This window comes from Cavia porcellus, unplaced genomic scaffold, assembly GCF_034190915.1.
Source record: "Cavia porcellus strain 051 isolate PalLab524CR breed Dunkin Hartley unplaced genomic scaffold, mCavPor4.1 scaffold_3, whole genome shotgun sequence".
NCBI classification, from domain to species: Eukaryota; Metazoa; Chordata; class Mammalia; order Rodentia; family Caviidae; genus Cavia; species Cavia porcellus.
This window is the reverse complement of record NW_026947486.1, coordinates 32,554,109-32,577,924: the sequence shown is the minus strand read 5'-3', so window position 1 is coordinate 32,577,924 and position 23,816 is coordinate 32,554,109. Positions and strand designations below refer to the sequence as shown.

Sequence of the window (23,816 nt, the reverse complement as noted above, 5' to 3'; positions counted from 1 at the left end):
ACTTTTGGCTCTATTGATATGTTGGATTACATTTATTGACTGACATATGTTGAACCATCCCTGCATGCCTGGGATAAATCCTACTTGTTCATGGTGTGTAATCTTCTTGATTTGAAGCATCCTATTTGCCAATATTTTATTGAAAATCTTTGGATATGTGTTCATTAGGGAGATTGTCTTATAGTTCTCTTTTTTAGTTGGGTCTTTCTCAGGTTTTGGTAGTAGAGTAATATTTGCTTCAAGAAATGACTTAAGAATTACTTCCCTTTCAATTTCATTGAAGAGTTTGAGGAGTGTGGGCATTAAGTCTTCTTTGTATTTCTTGTAGAATTCCAAGTAAATCCATCTGGGCCTGGATTCTTCTTTGTTGGTAAGGATATAATTACATTTTCAATTGCATTAATAGAAATTGGGTTATTCAGTAGTTTTACACCTTCTTGACCCAGCTATGGTAGTTCACGTTTCAAAGATTCTGTCCATTTCTTCTGTGTTATCGAACCTATGAAAGTAGAGGCTTTGAAAATAGGTATTGATGATCTTCTGTATTTCCACAGAGTCTATAATTATTTCAGAGTCTGTAATTATTTTCATTCCTTCTTGCATGAATTTGAGTTTTTTTCTTTCCTTTTTAAAGTAAGTTTGGCTGGGGGCTTATCAATTTTATTCTTTCAAAGAACCAACTCTTTGATTCATTGATTCTTTGGAATGTTTTCTTTGTCTCTATTGATTTCTGCTCTGATCTTTATAATTTTCTCCCCTTTTTGGGTTTTGGGCTTGCTCTTCTTTTTCTAGATGATTGAGGTGTAGCATCAGGTTGCTTATTTGTACTCATTGTTTTCCTGATGTAGGAAATCAGTGCCATAAATTTTCCTTTGAGGACCACATTCATTGCATCTCATGGATTACAGTAAATTGTATTTGCATTTTCATTTGCTTGTAGATATTGTTTAATTTCTTGTTCAGTTTCCTCTGTGCCCTGTGGATTGCTCGAGTGTATTATTCAGCTTTCATGTGTTTGTTGTGGTTTTTCCATTTCTTTTATCGTTAATTTCTAGTTTCATGGCACTATGATACAATAACATGCATGGGATAATTTCAATTCTTTTGCATTTACTTAAGTACGTTGTGTGGGCTAGTATATGGTCTATTTTAGAGAATGTCCCATATACTGCTGATAAGAATGTGTATTCTGATGTTGCTGGGTGGAACATGAGGTGATTTCCAACACACCAGGGGGAAGCTCTGGAACATCACTTGAAACACTGAAATATAGGAAAATGACAAGATGAAAGACCAAAATGCAATCTCAAACCTCCAGCCCAATCTGGGAAGGTATAAAAGAACTCAAATTAGAAATAATTTCAAAGGTAAAAGAAGAAATGATAAAAGTAATGAAAGAAATGCTGAACACATCTAAAGAAGACACAGTTAAAAGATTAGAGGACCAATGCAAAAAGATGAAAACTCTGAATGAAGAATATAAGAAACAAACAATGCATGAAGCAGATTCAAAGAGAGATACAGGAATCAAAAATTCCATTGGAAGTTGGCAAAATCACCTTAATGAAAGCAAAGACAGAATTTCATACCACAAATTCAAGATTGTAACTAGTGAACAGGAAAGGGAATATCTTAAAAAATAACAAGGAATCAGGAAAAAACAATTCAACAGTTGCAAGAGTATGCAAAGGAAAACAACATAAGATTGTTAAGATAAATGAAAAAGAAGGAGACAACAGAAATGATATCAAGGGGCTATTTACAGAAGTAATAGCTGAAAATTTCCCAAACATGAGAATGGAAACTGACACATGGATTAGTGAAGCATATAGAACTCCAAATGGCCATAACCAAAATAAAACTACACCCAGATATATAATAATCATCATCCCAGAAATCCAACATAAGAACAAAATACTAAAAGCTGTTAGAACAGTCAGATCATCTATACAGGAAAAGCTATCAGAATCACAGCAGATTTCTCAACACAAACAATGATTTCAAGCAGAGCATGGAGTGAACTATTTCAGATCCTAAAGGAAAACCACTTCCAAACCAGATGGATGTACCCTGCAAAACTGTCCTTCAAAATGGATGGAGAAATAAGATACTTCCTTGACAAAGAGTGGCTGAAGAACTTCATGATCACCAAACCAACCCTGCAAAGAATACTGAAAGATATTTGAGATACACAGAGCAAAAAACTGCCAAGCAATGCAGACAATTAAACAGAATGGAAAAGTAGACAAAACAGCAAAAAAGCTAACATGTCAACAATAAACCAATATATGACAGTTATAATCATTAATGTAAATGGTCTCAATGCAACAATTTAAAGAAGCAGACTGCCTGAATGGATCAAGAAACAACATCCAACCATATGCTACCTACAAGAAACCCATCTAACCCAAAAGGAAAATCATAGACTGAAAGTCAAAGGATAGAAAACAATACTTCATGCAACAGGAATCTTCAAAAAAGTGTGGGTAACTATTCTGTTTGCAGACAATATGAACTTCAAACCAAGAATGATCCAAAGAGATAAAGAAGGTCACTACATACTAGTTAGGGGAAAACTTCAAGAGACAACAGTCTTAAATATATATGCACCAAATTCCAATGCACCCAGCTATACAATACAAGTATTAACAGAAATGAAAAATCAAATAAGCAATAACACAATTATAACAGGAGACCTTAACAAACCGTGGACACCAAGGGACAGATCAACCAGATAGAAAATCAGCAAAGAAATTATAGAACTGAACCACGTTTGAACAAATAGACTTGATATATGTGCTTTTTCATGTTACACAACGCTGTCCAAATTTGATTAAATGGAAAATAGATAAACTTTCCATAGTGCATATCCTTAGTCTCTTTTACAACCACTGCATTTCACACACCCAGACTATTTATTTGTTTTAGGGACCAGGAAGTGAAAGTGGAATCCCATTTCTGGATTGTGGCATTTATATGTTCTGCTGGATCATGGGCTTCACTGACCTCTGAAGTTTAGAACTCTCAGATAAATGAAATTCTTCTTCTTCCTCTAACACTTCCTCCTCCTATTTCTTCTTCTTGTTCTTCCTTTTCCTTCTTTTTCCTCTATCTTCTCTCTCTCTCTCTCTCTCTCTCTCTCTCTCTCTCTCTCTCTCTTGGTAAAAGCAGATAAACACGAACTGGAGGCAAATGTATCTTCATGAATGTAATCAATATAAACATTTTGAATTTATTCATAGTCCTATGCTTATACTTCCTGTTATCATATACCTAATCTTGAAAGTAATACTCTTCCTTTCTCTTTTGTCACATCTTTTTGTGCCTCATTGTGCTGCCTTTTCCTCTTCAGTCTGGTACTGAAATTTCTTGTGGAAGTTCAGTATATCTAAGTTCAGTATATCTAAGAGACTACTTCTTGGATACATTGATATTTTAAATACATGTTTACATTTATCTCAAGCACTCTTATTTTGATAATCATTTTTCAATCTTCAAAACACTACACCAATATCTCATCATCTGGTTTTATTATCAAAGACCACAGACCTAGACTAAAATATCCATGACATTCTAGTGTGGAGAATGCAAGAGTGGGAAATATAATTTACTTCTAGTTATTTACTTCTAATTTTTATTATTTGTTAAAATGTAATATTCAAGCCATATGAGGGAATAGCTTTATGCATTGTTTATTGATATGTCTCACTTGCCTTGAACTGTGGTTGAAATCTATTGAAAGTGTAATAAGTATTTGTCTAATTGGCTAGTGAATATTCTAAGATCTTGCAGTTCACATATTCATGGTGTAGCACTCAAATAAGACTCAAACAAGTCTGCAAAGCCTTAGAGGCTATATATTTTAAAGAATGACTCTATAATGTTTGCTTATTTATTTATTTATTTATTTATTTATATAAAGACTGGGTCTTGCCGTATAGTCTAGGCTGGACCGAAATTTGATGTAGCCCAAGCTGGTGAGAAACTCATATTCTTGCTGTCTCAGTCTTTCAAGTACTGGATTTACAAGTGTGTAGTACCATGTCCAGCTTAACTCTAGCTTTTCTTGAAAAAAACCTTTTCCAATTTCTAAAACTGTACACCACTACAAAGTGTGTTCTTTTATTCATACTCTAATTCATTTAGTTGTTGGATGTGTTCTTTGTCTCTGATGTTGAGCTGGTACCAAACATAGAAAGGTGAGTAAAAAATACTCTTGCTTTGAAGAAATCCAGAATTCAGTAACAAACTAGAATTCTAAGTGGTGTATAAGTGTCTTCTAATGTACATGAAATGGCCCAGAAGTATAAAAGAGAGATATCACCTTCAATCCTTTTAGAAAAGTTAAACTAGTATATGATATCCTTTCTGTGACTCATTAATGTTTTACTAGTGAGTAATTAGTTGCTACCTTCATTTTTTTCTTGTCTGCAACATATAATCTCAGCTCCATTAGCTACACTTTAGAAATCATGGTCTCATGGCTTGAGCACTTCTTGAAGAGTACTTAGTAGCTTTTGTTCCTAATAACTATATTCTACCAAGGTATGATAATCAACTCCATGATCAGGAAGTTAGGAAATTCAAATACTCCCCAAGGGTATGTTAGCTGAAATGAAAAAAATGGTTTTTATGATCTATAGTGAAATATGACCTCCATTCCCATTGAGCATGGGGCAACAAGGATGATGTCACAACAGGATAAAATTGGGAAACAGAGAAACAAAGTTAAAGGAAACAGACCTAAAAGAAGTCACCAGGATGAATTCCTAGATTTTCAGAGATCACCAAAACTTGCCTCCTTGATGTGCTTGGTTACTGCAACATACATGATTTTAAGTTGTTTACTACTTTTTCTCATAAGGCTTATCCTGTTTGGCACTACCAAGGATTGGGCAAGAACAGACAAGACAAAGACAGACATGACAAGACAAGAGAAGACAAGACATATTTAAACATCTAGCTATTTGTGACAACACTGGATCAGTAAACTGTGCTGATACTAAACCATATGATGTGATTTAGCAAAGTCAACAGTAGGTGCTTTTTCAGTATTGTTTGTATTTTTACTTCATTAGTTTTGTGATTTTTGTATTTTATGAAAACTAATGTTACTTAAAATATTAAGAAATTTTCTAATCAATTTTTTGGAATGTATATATGTTGTAAAACAATAACTATCAGGTTAAAATTTTTTAAAAAATTAGATTAGGAAGCTCTTGGTAGTATTCAGACTGAGTTCTTTGTCAGTTCAGCAGAGAAATGTGGGAGAAATATAAACAATAGTTGAAGAAAAGAAAAAGAAATATAATATGATTAGTATCATTTTGATCACAAAAGTATGATTAATATCATTTTGCCTAGTTTAATTCCGAGTGAAACAGGGCAGGGTAAGACCTTCCAAAACATGTGGGGCCTTTTGCTTTATTTCAAGCTTTCACCTTAGGAATATTTCTTGGTTCTGAGTGGAGTAAACAAAAAGCATCACCTCAGAAATTTCACTGGATGAAAAGGTAATCCTTTGTTCCAAAATTATGTAGTTCTGCCCAAGCACTAAGAAATAGCTTTTTCTATTTAACAGATAACTTGACTCATTACTCAATAAACATACATTCTAGACACTTATACAGAAAAAAGTCGTAAATTTCTGCTCTTGTAACTTCTAATTTGAGAAGAGTAGATAATAAGCAAACAAGCAAAATAAATCTCCTTTTCCATTGTTTTTCTTTGATCTAAGTAAAATTATATACTTTTATGATTAATTTGACTCCTTTAAAAGTATAAGAGCCACCGTGATTAGGACCCTGTCTTGTTCATTTCTTTATCTCCAGTTCTTGGCAAAAAACATGCTCTCAATATTGTTAAATAAAATGATTCAGAAGAATGGAAAAGTAAATGGTAATTTATCATCTTAATTGATGAGTTTTAATATTTTGTTCATTCTACTCTGTTTTTGGCTATAGCACAAGAGTAAAACATTCAAAAAGACTTATCTTTCCTTAAAATCTTGTTTCTTGAACTAAAGTAAAGGAGTGAATCTCTTTCTCCAGTGTGCAACAATCACATTACTAGCAATAATCATTTTTAAAGGACAACGTCCTGACCAGGCCAAGTAAGATTGGCTAACCCATTTCAAAATTTTCTATTGTAAAAGAGGGAACTTTTCATAATTTGGAATTTCAGGGACAGCTGTTAGTAGCTTCTAAATCTTCATTGAGTAAGCTAATATCAAAATAAATTCCATTACATATTTCACAACTCATATAGTGTTTCTAATTAAGGAGAAGCTACATCCTTTTATGTAACCAAATTTTTGCCCAAAGAAACATTTCACCTTTTCTCAGACATGTACCCTTTTAGGAATGTTAACCAAAGCAGTTGGGTACGTGTCTGGCTGAGTATAAGGAGCCATGACTCTTTCAGAGAACAAGAGCAAAATCCATGTTCTTTGGAACTTACTTAGTGATCAGGCTCCAAGAGAATTTATCAAGATTACTTTATATAACCATCCCACTTAGCATAAGGATACTTCTTTTTTTATAGGTGGTCTATAGAAAAAAAAAAGACAGTAAATCAAAGAAAAGTCCAGTTGCAATATTCACTTGTTGAACATTAGGTCCCCTAGGCCAGTTTTACTTCTGTTTAAATGTAATAGTAAACTATGTGTGCTATTTTATTACCCATTTAATAATGCAGTCTAAAAGCTGTATTCATTTTGTTTGTCATAAAGTCTCATCTACCACAAAAGAGGCACTATGAAATGCATGCTAAATTCTTTATTAACTTTGTGTAATGTGAAATAACAGTGACAACAAAATTTATTTTTCAATTTATAAATTATACAAGGCTCACTCCCATATATAAATGCTCAGTCCTCAATAAAATGAAGACTAGACTTTTTTTTTTAAGAATTTCAAACATAGGGTCAGGAATATAACTTAGTGGCAAAAGCACCTGCCTGGCAAGCACAAGCTCTTGAGGTCAATTCCCGGTACAAAATAAAATAAGAAATTGAAACATATAAACCATCATAGTTAAGTGAACATACACTATTTAAGATACGATTGTTGAAAACAATGATAAAGATCTTTCTTTTCCTTTGATGATGAGTTAACTGGAAGCACATGTGAAACTTTGTAAACCAACAAAAAAGCATACAATAAGTTTGTAAGCAGAGTTTAGTGGAAGGGAATAAAAGAGTATAAAAGTGCTAAAAATTGATGTTTTAAAAATTTACCTTGAATCTTCTGAAAATCAGAAATCTTGCCTTTGTTTTTATAATGTTTCCTCTACTAAATACATAATCTAGAGTTTAAATGTTGTGGAACCCTCTGGCTGAGCAAATATTAATGCTTCTGTATGAAAAGATTGTATACAAACTGTTTCAGTTTGACTAAAAACATAACACTACTGATGCATAATTAATAATAAAAGAATTACATTCATGTTAGCATGAACTTGCAGCAACTGCAGAGATGGGAGATATAGTTGAAAATGGTTGACTGAAATGTACCTTTTTAATTTATATTAAGTAATTAGGTTTCTTTAAGTTTGGGGAAAAACTTGGTTAGAGCATCTCTTACAGTTCTTACAATAATTGGTGTATAAAATTTCATTTTATGTTGAAAATTAATTTCCCTTAGTAAGTAAAAGCTGTACAGTCAATAAAACTTACATAAAAAACTGTAAAATGTAAAGTAAATGTCCTGTAAAATCTAGAGAAAACATTAGAGCTGTCCTTTTTCAGAATTAACAAATGAGCTTATTTTTAAAAACCAGATCTGTCTCAAGAAACCCTTAGTGACATATTTTTTTCCTATAAGTAGAAATTAACCACACAGATTTACTATTTATTTAGAAAACTACTGTACTCTTTGGTAATTAACACAAATTTCTGTGCTGGACCCAAAGAATTGGAAGAATGCTGCTTTTAAAAAATGACTTTTTGTTAACTCAGAATTTTGATGCATTTCCTATCCTTTTTTTGTGGCTTGAATTTTACCTCAACTATGATATTTGCTTAGATATGAGAGGGCAAAAAATGAAACTTTTTTAAAAACAAAAAGCAAACAAACAAATTAAGCAAGACAAGAAAATATAATGCACAAAGGTAAGAGTTCTTGTCTTTTTTTTTTCTTTGTCAGAAAGTTAAACTGGAGAAAGCTCAAACTAAATTCAAGTAGAAGGGTCAATTTCAATAGATTCCTCAACCAAATTAGTAACAGAGTTAGGAAAGAAACAGGGAAATAGTTTGCACTCTCCACTGCTTTCCATACCTAAGTGGGGCATAACATTTTCAATAGGATTTGCAACATATTGTTGAGAAGAAATATTCAGGGCAATATAATCATGGTCACGTAAATCTGGTAAAACATTTGATGGATTCTTCACAGCATTCAAAAGGAGGTCACTAGAATCTTGAAGTTCTTCTCCAAAATCAGTCATCAACATCTCATCTAGTGAGGAAAACAAGGTGTTTTTCTTGGACTGGACCACCTGTTTGTCTGTAGAAAGGCAGTGATTTGTTATACATAATGTGAGATGAAAGAGGGTAGGACAAAGTATAATTTACAAGTCTTATGCTGTTAAATGTGTCCCAGAACAGAATGACGGGGTATTCTTCGAGTCTTCTGAGTCACACTGTCCAAATCTGCTACTGAAGGAGCATCTTAACCATGACTAGTATGCTCTTACTTCTTAGAAGATAGTATCATCCTTTCCTACTATACCTACTATTTCAATCTTTTTAGAATAATCTCTCTGTAGGAGAATAATATCATGCAATTATATCAAAATATGCTTTGGATTTAGGAAAAGCACTAACAACTAAATAAAAATATTTCATAATACATGTCCCATAAAATCTAAGCCTAGCTATGGAGGATTAAGTTTAGTAAAACAACCAAGAGCCTACTTTCTAAGAAATATCTTCTATGGAAAAATCTAAACTCATTACAGAAAATCTCTCTGAGATGTTTTTGAGTATTATTTTTGCGTTAAAACCAGACACATCATAATATTGTATCCTTCAAGTTTATTTAGTTATCAAGCTCTTTCAGGTATATTATCTGAATCAATATTCAAAGGAAATTATGAAGCAAGAAAAGGAATTATTCGTAGTTTACAAAAGAGTTAAAACTGGTTCAATGACGTTAAATTATTTTCCAGGGGTTACTATTGATAGTAAATTATGAGGTTGGGACTAGGACATAAGACTAATTCCTCTACAAATATTCTCTTATACCTTCTTTTGCATTGGCGTCAAGTAGACTTATCACTTCTTCTTCATTTTCCAAGAAAGGTAGACTCTAGATAGGAAGAGAGAACACAACAATATTTATCAAACAATCATTCTTAGAGATAAATTTACATACAAGGTGTACAAAATCTCTTTCTTTAGACTGGGGGTGAGGGTGTGTGCTTAGCAACTATAATGAGCAGTATTCAACCTTAGATCCAAAAATAAGCTTATGCCTGGAAAGATTAATGAAATTGAGGAAGAAATATTTCTATTTATTTTGTTTTGTAATGGTTGTAAATTTCTTTATTCACTAATTTTTAGACATGAGGAAAAGCAACTCATAATTTAGTGAGAGCCAACTATACAATGTAGGTCTAGTTGACATTTAGCTTAAGCTAATGCTGTAAAATATTTTTGACGAGACATAAGCAAATTTATTAAATTTTAGATTTGAACCTAGATATCTAAACCTGATGATAGGACTTATTTAACATGCCTAGTATTTCTAGCAGAAATAAAACAACACTTTTTTCAAGTCATCTTGGCTAAGTAATATAAAAAGTAACGATCCTTCAGATTCTGGCTCTATTACTTATTAATTAATGTCAAAAAAGTAAATACTCCATTTGGAGATCTTGCCTACGTGGAGAAAGAAATTGGGGGAAAATAGAGTTTTGAATTTTGTCTTAAAATAACAAATATGAATTTACAATAAGCTAAGAGAAAAAGACTTGGAAGTAGACTATTACAGGCAATTATCTGTTTTCTGAACTATGTTTTCTTGATAGTCATAGTAGGTTGAAACAGAGCTTAATACAAATAGAGGATTACTTAAAAAACAGCCCAGACACCTCATTTTTTGGTTCTTTTACAAATTCCAGTTATAATTATGGTCATTTAACACCTCATTCAGTCCAGTCAAAAGGCATGATTTCTTTATAAAGTTGAAATTTGATTACCTGTTTAATTTATATTCAATGGTGTACTTAATATTCAGCTATTTTTCTATGTCATAGTGTAAAATACACAGACACTCCTTTTATCAGATGTTCTCATTAAGGGCTGAGGATTTAGCTCAGTAGCTCAAGCGCTTGCCTGGTAAGTGTGAGGTAATGAATTTGATCCCAAGGATCAAAAAAAAAAATTAAGCACATGTTCTCATTAAAATGTCACCCGTATAGCTGGGCCATGGCCAGTGAGCTCCAAGCAGCTATCAGGAACCAGAATCCAGTCCTGGGCCCTGACCACATGCCTGGGTTTAATCTCAGTGCATGGGGAAACCTTGGAACTTCGCTCCCAGGTGCTAAGATCATGCTTTGCATCTGAAATCACCCTAAAACACATGGGAGGTACACAAGGGCCTACCTGGGCCCGCCCAGTGAACTTCAAACAGACAGCAAGGGCCAGAAGCCAGTCCCAGGCCCTGACTGGGTGCTCCAGTTGAATTCCAGTGCACAAGGAAGCCTCTTAAAGCTACTCCCAAGCAGGAAGACCACACCCTATATCTGAAATCACCAGAGGACACAAGGGAGTCCTCATGAGCCCAGCTGCCCCACGCCCACCAAGCTCCAACTGGCTAGTAGTTGCCAGCAGTTTGACCCAGGAGCCAAAAGTGAGCCAGGTGATCTTCACTGCATAGGGAAACATCACTCAAAACCCAGAAATATAGGAAAATGTCAAAATGAAAGAGCAAAATGCAATCTCAAAATTCCAGCCCAACACAACCAAGCAAAGGAAACATGGACACAAGAGAAAATATAAGCCATACATGTGAAATTCCTGAAATGATGTCAAATGAAGGAAAGAAAAAACTCTGAAGCTCAAAATCAAATCAAAAAGAACTCAAATCAGAAATAATCTCCTAGGAAAAAGAAGAAATGATAAATGTGATGAAAGAAATGCTAAACATATCTAAAGAAGACACAGTTAAAAAATTAGAGGAACAATGCAAAAAGATGGAAACTCTGAATGAAGAAATAAACATTATGAAGCAGATACAAAGAAATATACAGGAAATCAAAAATTCTATCAAAAGCTGACAAATCATCTCAATGAATGTGAAGACAGAATTTCACACCTCAAAGACATGATTGCAGCTAGTGAACAGCAAAGGAAAGATCTTTTAAAACTAACTAAGGAACCAGGAAATAAAAATTCAACAGTTGCAAGATGTTGCAAAGAAAAACAATGTAAGATTGATAGGTATAAATGAAAAGGAAGGTGACAGCACAAACAATATCAAGAAGCTATTTACAGAAGTAATAGCTGAAAATTTCTGGAACATGAGAATGAAAACTAACTTACAGATCAGTGAAGTATATAGAACTCCAAATAACCATAACCAAAGAAAACTACACCCAGACATTTAATAATCACCATCTTAGAAATCCAACCTAAGAACACAATATAAAAAGCTGCTAGAGAGAAGAGACAGATCACCTCTAAAGGAAAGCCTATCAGAATCACAGCAGACTTCTCAACACAAACAAGGAAGCCAAAAAATCATGGAGTGAAGGATTTCAGTTCCTAAAGGAAAATGACTTCCAATGATGTACCCTGGAAAACTGTCCTGAAAAATGGATGGAAAAATAAGATACTTCCATGACAAAGAACAGCTGAAGAATTTCATGATCACCAAACCAAGTCTGCAAAGAATATTGAAATACATTCTAGACACACATAGGAAAAACCACTAAGCAAGGCAAACAAACAGAATGGAAAGAAAAAAGAATTAACAGTAGAAAATAGCATGTCAAAAGTAAACCAATGTACATCAGGTATAACCACTAATGTAAATGGCCTCAATTCATTTATTAAAAGAAACAGACTGGAAGAATGGATCAAGAAACAACACTCAACCATGTGCTTTATACAGGAAACCCATCTAACCCAAAAGAAAGCTGATAGAGTGAAAGTCAAAGGATGAAAAACAATACTCCATGCAATCAGATACCTTAAAAAAGGCAGTGGCAGCTATTTTGTTTGCAGACAATGTGAACTTCAAACAAAGAATGATCCAGAGAGATAAAGAAGGACACTAAATATTGGTTAGGGGAAAACTTCAGGAAGGAGAGATAACAATCTTAAATATTTATGCACCAAATTAGAAAGCACCCAGCTATACAAAACAAATATTAACAGAAATTAAAAATCAAATAAGCAATAAGGCAATTATAACAGGAGACCTTAACACACCATTAACACCAAGGGACAGATCAACCAGACAGAAAATCAGCAAAGAAATAACAGAGCTGAATCACACTTGTGAACAGATGGACTTAGTAGACATATATGAAGTGTTCCACTAAAACTCAGAATATACATTCTTCTCAGCAGCATATGGGACATTCTCAAAAACACACCATATACTAGCCCACAGAACATGCTTAAGCAAATGCAAAATAATTGAACTTATCCCATGCTTGTTATTAGAAATTAATGATAAAAGAAACTTCAAAACCCCACAAACACATGGAAATTGAATAATTCACTCCTGAGCAATCAGTAGGTTCCAGAGAAAATTAAAGAAGAAATTAAACAATATTTACAGGCAAACAAAAATTCAATTACATCTTACAGGTCCCTGTGGGATGCAATGAAAGCAGCCCTCAGACGAAAATTTACTGCAGTGAACTCCCACATCAGGAAAACAGAATGAACACAAATAACCTGATGCTATACCTCAAACATCTAGAAAAAGAAGAGTAAGTCAACCCCAAAGCCAAAAGAAGGCAGGGAATTATAAAGGTCAGAGCAGAAATCAATGCAATGGAGACTAAGAGAACAATACAAAGAATCAATGAATCAAAAAGTTGGTTCGTTGAAAGAATCAATAAAATTAACAGGCCTATATCCAACCTTATTAAAAAAGAAAAGAAAAAACTCAAATTCACGCAATAAGAAATGAAAAGGTTGAAATCACTATAGACCCTATGGAAATACAGAAGATCATCAATATTTATTTTGAAAACCTCTAAAGGCTTGGTAACACAGAAGAATTGGACAGTTTCTTAGAAACATATGAAGTACCAAAGCTGGGTCAAGAAGATGTAAAATTGCTGAATAACCAATTTCAATTAATGAAATTGAAAATGTAATTAAATCCCTACCAATAAAGAAAAGCCCAGATTTAGATGGATTCACTATAGAATTCTACAAGAAATTCAAAGAAGATTTAATGCCGACACTCATCAAACTCTTCAATGAAATTGAAAGGGAAACAACCCTCCCTAACTTGGAAGTAAACATTACTCTAATACCAAAACCTGAGAAAGACCCAACTAACAAAGAGAACTATAGACAAGTCTCTGTAATGAACATAGATGCAAAAATTCTCAAAAAAATTTTGAGAATTCAGCAAATCATACAAAGAGAATGCAGCAAATCATAAAGAAAGTTATACATCATGACCAAGTCAGATTCATCCTAGGAATGCAGGGATGGTTAAACATACACAAATCAATAAATGTAATCCATCATATCAATAGAGCCAAAAGTAAGAACCACATGATCATCTCTATAGATGCAGAAAAAGCTTCCAACACTTATTCATGATAAAAACAGAAAATTGGAATAGATGGTCTTTACCTCAATATGATAAAATCTATCTGACAACCCAACAGTCAGCATCATATTAAATTGCCCAAAACTGAAAGCCTTTACCCTAAAATCAGGAACAAGACAAGGATGTCCATTATCACCACTCCCATTCAGTATGGTGCTGTAAATACTACCCAGAGCAAATAGACAAGACAGAGAAAAACATGAAACCAAAAAGACGTACAAACAGTAATAGCAAAGAGCCCAGAACTCTGACAATGTAGGCCTTCAAAACAAGATGGTATGAACATAATTAGGGTTGTTATTTTACATAATGATCTTCAAGGGTTTTTCTAGCAATTTGTTTTGTTTTGTCTTGTTTTGTTTTGTTTTACCCTCGAATATAGAAAGAATAGGTATACATATAGAGACATTATACAATGCACGATAAAATGAAAAGCTACTTTGAATAAAACGAGACACTAAAAAATCCATTGCTGATTCCGTAGCACCATGATGTGAAACCCAGCTATACTATTATGCTTTTTTCAGAGTGATTTTAGTCTGTATTGTATGAATTCATTGTATGCGAAGATATGGACAACTATTTGGAAGAAAACAAGGGACAATGTGATAGACAGTGAAAATCTCCAGTTGTCTTGCTTTGAAATCTGTGTCTGTTACATTGTTTTCTTATGATCTGTTTTATTCTGTTTAATTTTACCCTCATTAAAATAAAATTTTTAAAAATATCACCCATATCCACAAACTTGTAGCATAAATGTGTAGGAAAGGTATTCTAAAATATGGCAGTGTTTAAGAAAATAAAGCAGATGAGTAACACTCTAATGCTACTGTTAATGTAGTCATTTTTTTCTTTCTGACAAATTTCTTAAAATATTCCCTAAAATACTCTACATTGTGCCCTTGGTCACAAGAAGCAAGATCTCAAAAAGTTCTGTTATTCAACATGGCACACGATATTTAAAATATGTTTTTAAAATTCGTACATGCTTGCAGAACATGGTGTTTACACTCCTCATGTGGAGTTGATACATGTATACAATACATCTCTATTATTTTTTCATCACTTTTTCTTCTCCCCTCTATCTTTTGATCACTGTCTCCTTGAAAAGGGTCTAGCTTCCTACTTCTTATTATGTTTTATTTTGCTCTTTATTGACAATTTGGGTTCTCATATAAAAGAAACCATATAGTATTTAAGATTCTGTGTCTGATTTACTTCACTTAACATTGTGGTCTCAAGATACATCCATTTTCTGACAAATGATACACATTTACTTTTATATTACAGGACTTCTCCATTGTGTGTAAAGACCACATTTTCTTTATCCATATATGTACTAATGGAGACACAGGCTACTTCCAAGGTTTAGCTATTAGGAATTTGGTGCTATAAACCTTAGTATATATGTATCATCATAATATGAGGCCTTTTAAAAACTCACTGAATACATAGTCTAGTTTTTGACCAGGATAAAATAATATTATATAAATTGCATAATTTATAAATAGAGAAATTGCCAAGAAAAGTAATAGTTTCCTTAAAAGGATTTGTCAACCTTTTTTTGAAAGGGTCTCACTGTGTTGCCCAAGTTGGCCTTGGATCCCTGGACTCAAGTGATCTTTCTACCTTAGACTTCTGAGTTAGCAGGAATGAGAAGTGAACAATTGTGTCTGACTTGTCAATTATTTTATCAGTATCTCTTTGCAAATGTGTGAGCAAACAATTGGTACTTCACTACATGGATCACTGGTATACTTGGTATGTAAGTCAAAACAGTAAAATGTTACAAATATTTATTAATTTAGGCTGAACTTTTCTGTAAAGAGCCAATATTTTGGCAAAAGAAGAAAAGCATGAATAAAACAGTAAGGGAATATACATAACATGCCATAAGTCACTCACTTAACTCAAAAGATTTACTATTAATAATCTAATATCATAGAAATCTTTTTCTGTAAATGTACAATATAGGACCTCATACTTGGAATGTGTATAAAAGCAATAAAAATATAAAATAAATCTTACATCTGTTCCTGTCATAACATGCACACTGAGTAAACTTTCAGCTTCATTTGTTACCAAATTTGGAAGTTTAGAACAGGCTGGCTGAAAAAGAAAGAAAAGAATTATAAGCAAAGTACTCTAAATATAATAACTTAAATTCTAAACCTGCTGCAATCATAGGGTAAAAGGATTTTATGCAACAATGAGGAATAATGTCACAAGAAGAACTTTGGATACATAAGAAGCTATTACCAATGCATATTACACAAAGGATTATGTTTGCATTGCTTATTTTTAAGTGGTTAGAGCAAGGAAAACCACCACATAATAACACATAATAAATTATGATATTATGGAGGAGGAGATATAACTTCTTCATTTTCTAGTTCAGGAAACCAAGACATAGAAACTATATACATTAAATTAATCTGAAGTACAAAGTAAGAAGTACTTTTGAGTCCTAGGTCTAATATTATCAGTGTCAATTGCCATTTATCATTCTTCTTTGGGAATAATCTGTGTAAATACAATGAAGTTTCAAATATGAATGGATAGGCTTACCTCACTGAGAAGATCAGAGGTATAATTCACATTCATCTTAGGCAGAAAGGACGTTAGTTCCATTAACTCTCCATTAGTGTAGTGCATTTCATCACTTGAAGGAAAAATAGAGGTGTGAGAAATTAACAAACTCTATTGCTAAGCAGGATGACAGATGGCAAAAAAAGGTAATCTAACTTGGAGAAAATACCCCAAATATAATGACTTGCAGATTATTTCAGGTTCTCAACCAAAAAAAAAATCATACATCATATGGCATTTTCCAGATACAGATACTTCACTTCCAGACAATGAACCCCACTGCTGTTCAGAGGATTTCAGTACATAACCAACTGTTACAATTCATCCAGAGTGGTCTGCTGCCAGCATACATACCAGAGTTTTCAGCCTGAAAATCCTCAGAAAGAAGAATGTAAGAAAATCTGTGTTACTCTATTCTGTAAGAATTCTGAATAGGAAAAAAATAGGAAGGACTCTTCAACCCAGGAAATATCAGTCCACAAGATGTTTTTCCACCAATTTGTGCAAAGAAAAGATGATATGTCACTATCCTCAATCAGAGAAAATATGCAAGGCATCACAACAATGTACTGAGGTAATTTGTGACCTATAGCCTTCCATTTATGAAATTCTATATGCTCCAAACTTAGTCTTTGAAATGACGGTATTCCTCTCCATGGGCATCGCTCAACCTGAATTTTATCAATAAATGAGAGCTATGGATTTAAGAGAGTGTGACACAGATGAGTTGACAGTGAGCAAAAATTTTTTATATTTTGACTTTATGCTATTTTACAGCTCTTGACTTCATTTTGTGATCCCATTCACTAGGAAAATCAGGTCCTATGAGGACTACCAGTTGCACTGTTTTCAACAATCATTATTTAGCCTGACTTCAAGAAACCAAATGCCATTAAATTCTTACATGTCATTAACATAGGAAGCTTTTGTTCTTTCTTGCGGCTTTGCCAATCTGGCTGAACTTGAACCTGCCTTTGTAGGGAAATTTAGGTAGTGTTAATGCAACTCAGGAAAATCATCTTAATAGACAAGAGTTGCCATGATCCATTAAGGTTCTAAGGAATGCCCTGTGCCCTGAAGAATGCAGTTAAGTTCATTGTCTGTAGCAGTCCCTTTAGCGCAAGTCTGAGGATCCACACTAAAGTTTAGGATATGTTTGAAAACTCTTAGGGCCCCATTTAAGGTGTGTGTTTCAGGAAGCTATTTTTGTAAAAATGTCTACCAAGCCCATACATGACCTTTGTCTCTCTAGGGTAGGCTACAAATGAAGGAAGGAAATAATTCAAAGATAAGTTGATAAAGCATTTAAACAGAGAAATGTAACCATTGCTTATGAGGTTGAAATTTAAGCAGTCATTCTTCCTCTACATGTCACTCAGGATTTTGTGGCCAGATTTTTGCTGATGATAGAGCCTTTGTGTCTCCAGTTTTGTAGTATTTCTGCTGAAACGCACAGAATTTAGTTTGAGAAAATCAAGACGTATTTTTTCTTACAGTTCTGTGCCAAGCAAAAGATTTTGCCCTAATTTGACCAATTTTTGGATTAAATAGGGAGGGAGGGTTTTACACTGCCAATGGTTAACTCTCATTTTCAGAAGACTACAGAGAGTGAAACACCAAATATATTACCAAAGAGTGCATACGTAGTACATGAAAAACAGTGATAAAGCTGGGAGTGGAGGTTTCTAAGGAATGTGTTTCCTTAATCACATATTGCTTCACTCATCGTATTATGCTTTGTATAAACTGTTAATTTTCAAAACTCAGAATTATATATGTCTGAAAATCAACATGCACAGTTGCTTCAGAAACCCAAATCACTTATTAGAACTAAGTGCCAGTATGAAGTAGCCATCATAATTTAATGTTTCCTTTTAAAATATCTGATTTGTTAAGGTTTCAAAATGAAACCTTGATTCAACATTCAGACATGCAACCATGGATACAGCAAAGTATTACACTACCTCTCAGCTAAAATTAGGTCACTAACTGCACACTTGGATTCCCAAATTCCCAACATTATTCAAAATAATGCTTCTGGGATTTTTGGAAACAAAAGGGAAAGAGTGGGCAGAGGTGTTTTTCAGACTCTACAAACTATTGTTATATACCTGCCTTTCCTCAGATCTATCCAAAGTGTTTTCTGCATTATGAAAAGAATAAAAAGTGTCCTAAAAATATGCAGAGGACATGTTAAGAGATTGTGTACCTGTTCGTTATAGTATCACAATGAACATTAGATTTATCTTCAGTCAACATTGACTCAATGTCCTGCGAAAGCAAAGACTCTAACTCCAAAGGCATATCTTCGGTTTCCTGTTCAAAGGATTCCATAGTCATTAGGTCTTGTAAATCTGGTATGACCAAATCCAAATCTGTGAGTGCTGAATCTTCACTCAGAGGTACTTCTTGACTTGAAATATTAGGATCTTTTCTGAGAAATAACATAGATGATATGAATTTGACATACTACAACAGCTCAAATTATATGTGCTATAGCATATTCATCAGTTACATAATATTAGAAAATTTTCAATATTCAAAACAAATGATTTTAATGTAACAACCAGCTCTCCTTTAATTTCATTCACATATTGTTTAATGCAATGCTAAACATTGTGATACGTCAACCATTCTAGTACCTAAACTTAATGAAAAATATTTATCATAACCAGAATGATTATGATTAAAAGAACAGATAATAACAAAAGATGATAAAAATATAGAAAAACAGGAACTACTACACACTGCTAGTGGAAATGAATGTGAAATGATATATCCACTTTGGAAAACAGTTTGACAATTGTTAAGAAGTTAGATATGATTTTCCATTCAATTCTTTTCTTTCTTTCTCTCTCTCTCTCTCTCTCTCTCTCTCTCTCTCTCTCTCTCTCTCTCTCTCTTTCTGTGTGTCTTTCTCTCGACACAGGCTCTTGCTATTTGGTCCAGACCGGCCCTGAATCACTATGTAACACATGCTGGCCTCAAATTTGCTGTGATTCTCCTGCCTCAGGTATGCACCACTTTGCTTGGCAATTCTATTAATTTCTAGCAATTCCATTTTTTATCTATTCAAGCGAATGCAAATGATCTTGTAAATGTTCATAGCAACATTCTTCATAACCTCAAAAAATGGAAATCAATTAAGTGTCTATTAGCTGATAAATAAATAACTAAGATGTGTTACATTCCTGTCATGTCATTTCATTTAGCAATAAAAATAACTGGAGTATTGATTTATTATACAACATGGGTGAACTTTGAAAATAATACTCTAAGTGCAAAATACACAATAGCTAAATCATGGAAGCAACCTATATTCCCACCAACAGATGAATGGACAAAGAAAACATAGCATATATACACAACAGAGTAGTATTCAGCCATGAAGAAAGGTAACTTGACTTATGTGCAGGAAAATAGATGGCGCTTGAGACCATAATGCTAAGTGAAATAAATAAAAGTGTCTGTGAGGATCTAGAAAAAGTGTTATCAAAAGTAAGGTAAGTGACATCCAATGGAAAGGCACGCATGTCAAAACATTAGTGTGTCCTCATCTACCTTATTCACTGGATCTGGTTCCATGTGACCTCTGGCTCTTCGCTAAAGTCAAAATGACCATGAAAGATAAACATTTTGAATAGATACAGCACATTACGGTGGCCAAGACAGCACAAATAAAGGCATTCATGAAAAACGACGTCAGTAGCTACTTAGTGGCAAGAATGATGGGATAAGTGTGCTACAAACTAGGGGAAATATTTTATAGAATACTTCTTTTTTTTTTGTTTTTGGCGGCACCAGGGATTGAACTCACGGCCATGCGCTTGCAAGGCAGACACTTATGCTGCTGAGCTAAATCCCCAGCCTAGGGGAAATATTTTAAAGGAATTAATGACAGTCTTTTATTATAACAAATTATTTTAAATTTAGACATTCACTATAGTTTTCAAGCACATTTCAAAATCAAGCTGGATAGTTTACCATGCTTTTTCCATATTCTTTTTGAGTAGCTACTTTAGAAGACTGTCAAATATCCATGACTTAGTATAGATTCCCTGAAAGTTGAAGTTTTAAATTTAGCTTCTATGTCTCATTGTGTAGATGTTCAAATATCATTTGCTACCATTTTAACACTCTAGATGCTATAAAATCTGAGATTCACTGATATTTTTCTCTCTAGTTTTCTAGGAAAAAACTTCTCTGGTATACTCTGTTTTTCAAATGTGGCTATTGTTAGCATTCCACACTTCTGTTCATATGTGTTTGACTCTTTTGGGCCAATACCCAGATAGACAACTTTTGTGCTTTTGGCTTTAAGGGACAATGGCTATCTGTGGAAAAATTTAATTCAAGAACTAACTCTGTACATTCCTATTTCCTTGCCCAGAAATCTGCAATTTTCTTGTTGTTTTACTCGTTAAACACCTCAGGTCCAGACACAATTGACACAGTGGTTTGCTTCTCTTTATATGTTCAGGTACTAAGGTACCTTTGGTTATAGCCATAATGACCTTTCCCTTAAACACTCCCTCCTAAAATATTTTGCTACCTCAGGTTTCTTATACTTCCAAAAGATATTTCATGATATTCTTCCTGCTACATGATCTTCCACTGGAAAGCTCTCCTCCAAGAGTCTCGTTGTCAGATATCCCTTTATGAAACTCTCTCACCATCCTGTACCAAACATAATGATTTTCCATTTGGCTCTTCTTTCTACTCCTACAGACAAAACTAAGAATTGAGATGTCTGGACTAGTAACTTTCCTCAACAGACACCCAGATATTTAACATCCATGTATCTGTGACATACCCTTAAAACTGATATACACTGGGCTGACAATGTGGTAAAGTGGTAAAGTGCTTGTTTAGTATGTGTAAGACCCTGGGCTCAATCTCTAGTATGCCCCCCCACTTTCTCTCTCTCTCTCTCTCTCTCTCTCTCTATATATATATATATATATATATATATATATATATATCTTTATATATATATGTATATATACAAATAATGCATTTAAAATAATCTAAAAATCTAAGTAACTTTTAAAAAGAAGATAGAAATATGGCAAAAAGTATATTTAAAAATGCCCCCACGTCACTAATCATTAGGAGCATGCAAATCAAAATCACAATGAGATGCTATCCATCCACTTCAAATGACTATCACCAGAAAGACAAAGAATAATACATGCTGGTAAGGATGCAGAGAAAAGGGGACTGTTATGCACTGTTGGTAGGAATTGTAAATTTGTAAATTAGCATAGACATTATGTAGATTATTATGAAGATTCCTCAAAAATCTAAAATAAAACTACCATAAACCCATCAATGCCTCTGGTCAGTACACATCCAAAGAAAATGAGATCATTATACTAAATCTACTTATACTCTAAGTTTGTTGCAATGCTACAATAGCTGAAATCTGGGATTAATCTAGAGTTCCAACAGTGTGTGAACAGATGTGATGTATATGCAAAATACACTTTGAGTTTTATTCAATTCTGGAAAGAAATGAAATCCTGTCATTTGCAGCAACATAGATGAAACTATAGAGTTCATTGTGTAAAGCAAAATAGACCAGAAACAGAATGATATATAGCATGTAATCTTGTTTATCTGTAGAAACTAAAAGTCAATGTTTTAGAAGAATGGAGTGAAATGGTGGTCACTAGAAGATGGCACGGGTAGGGGAAGGGCACTGAAAGAAATTAAATGAAAGGTACCAAAACATAGTTATAGAAGAGGAATTAGTTTGGTTTTCTACAGCACCATAGAATAACTTCATTAAAGCAGTCTGTGTTGTATTTCAAAATGATTAGAATCATATGGAATTTCCAACAAATATAAATGATTAACCAATGAAGAAGTGGAAAGGCTAAATGCTCTCATTTGGTTGCTGCCTATTATGTACATGTATTAAATTACCATAATGCACCATATACAAGTGAATGAATATTATGTCTCCATAAAAATGATATTCACATATAAAAACTCACAAACATATTTTCCCCAAATAGACTCTCTATACTTATTAAATTTATAGTAGTTGCTAACATAATTTTTTGTTGTTTTTTTTTTTGAATAAGGCTTTTTCCATAAGATTTTTAAACTGGCTATTGCCAACATGTAACAAAGGTATTGATCATATATGTATATAAATAAGCTTTGTTTTCATACTTTATTGCTTCAATGATTGCACTACTTTATACACAGGTCAAACTGTTTTGCAAGTGTTTTGGGAGTCATAAGAAGTACTGCACAAGAACATAGATTGCAGAATGACTAAGAAAAAAGCAGAAATACATAATGTACTGAGAGGAAGTCAGCAGTGTTAATTTTGTAACTGAAGGAAAGCATTTTCGTTTCTTTAAAAACAGAATATAGCCTATGCTTTAACCCAGCTGCAGATAATACTACATTTCATTACCAAAACATTGCCCAAACAGTTGCATACCTATGATCTCTATTTGTTTGGTCCACAGACGAAACCAAGTTTTTGTATTCACTTCTCAAAGTAGGTAGACCACTGTCAAGGAGACTTTTATATTTGTCTTCAATAATCGCATAACCATCTTTTATTATCGCCATCTAAATAGGAGAGTCAGGGGAAATCAGAATTGATCAAACACCTGCATATGCACCTAGTCTTTCTCAGACCAGAAGTGGTACTATTTCCTTTGAGACTATTCAACAACTGTGTGAGAAATAATAGTAACAGACACTGAAAATTTAACTTACAGTAAATAGGTTTTTTTTGCCCACCCACCACCATTATCTTATTTTAGAATCTTACAGCTTCTTCTTTCCTCTCCTCTGGGATATGGAAATACTGAGGAGCACATTTGGAATCTTCAAGTTCAGATATGACTGGTAATGACCTGTAATGACACCCAGATTTCATTTCTGCAAATTATCCTAGTGTTGCAATGGTCAGCCCACTCTGTAGTAAAGAACTTAATATTAAACACCTTTCATCAGAATAGCCCATTAAACATAAATATTTTAGGATATCACCATCAACGAGGGCAAAAAATAACCCAAATTATAACTTAGTAGAATTATTGGCATCCTAGAATATTATTACTACATATGTTTTCTTCTATGTCTACCTAAAGACATCTTAAAATCTTCAATTATTATTGTTTTGGATTTTTCATACAAGGTCTCACGGTGTAGCTTAAGCTAGCCCCAAGACACTGAAGTTCTTCAAACAAGATATACAAAACTGTGTAAAAAAAAAGATGAGTCGTAAATGAGCAGGAGATGGTAAGTCTAAACAGTTGTTAAACAGGTAGCTTATTAAATGAAGAATGTCTGTACTGATTTTCTAGTCATATCATTCCTCTACATTTTTAATTTGTGTTCTAAGGAAGAACATTTCCTACTTTCATATTTATTTATTTATATAATTGTGAAATC

At 33.5% G+C, this 23,816-nt stretch overlaps 1 protein-coding gene across 1 annotated transcript in view; it reads right to left on the bottom strand.

The window, feature by feature from the left end:
* Nucleotides 1-8,175: 8,175 nt before the first annotated feature.
* Nucleotides 8,176-23,816, bottom strand: part of LOC100712703 (heat shock factor protein 3-like) — a 41,701-nt gene continuing 26,060 nt past the window's right edge. The window contains exons 7-13 of the mRNA XM_063245555.1: nt 23,194-23,275; nt 22,852-22,985; nt 18,604-18,828; nt 16,374-16,467; nt 15,834-15,914; nt 9,245-9,308; nt 8,176-8,504 (exon numbers count right to left, since the gene is read on the bottom strand). Of these exons, the coding sequence (XP_063101625.1) occupies nt 8,176-8,504; nt 9,245-9,308; nt 15,834-15,914; nt 16,374-16,467; nt 18,604-18,828; nt 22,852-22,985; nt 23,194-23,275 (1,009 nt within the window). The remainder of the gene's footprint in view (nt 8,505-9,244; nt 9,309-15,833; nt 15,915-16,373; nt 16,468-18,603; nt 18,829-22,851; nt 22,986-23,193; nt 23,276-23,816) is intronic.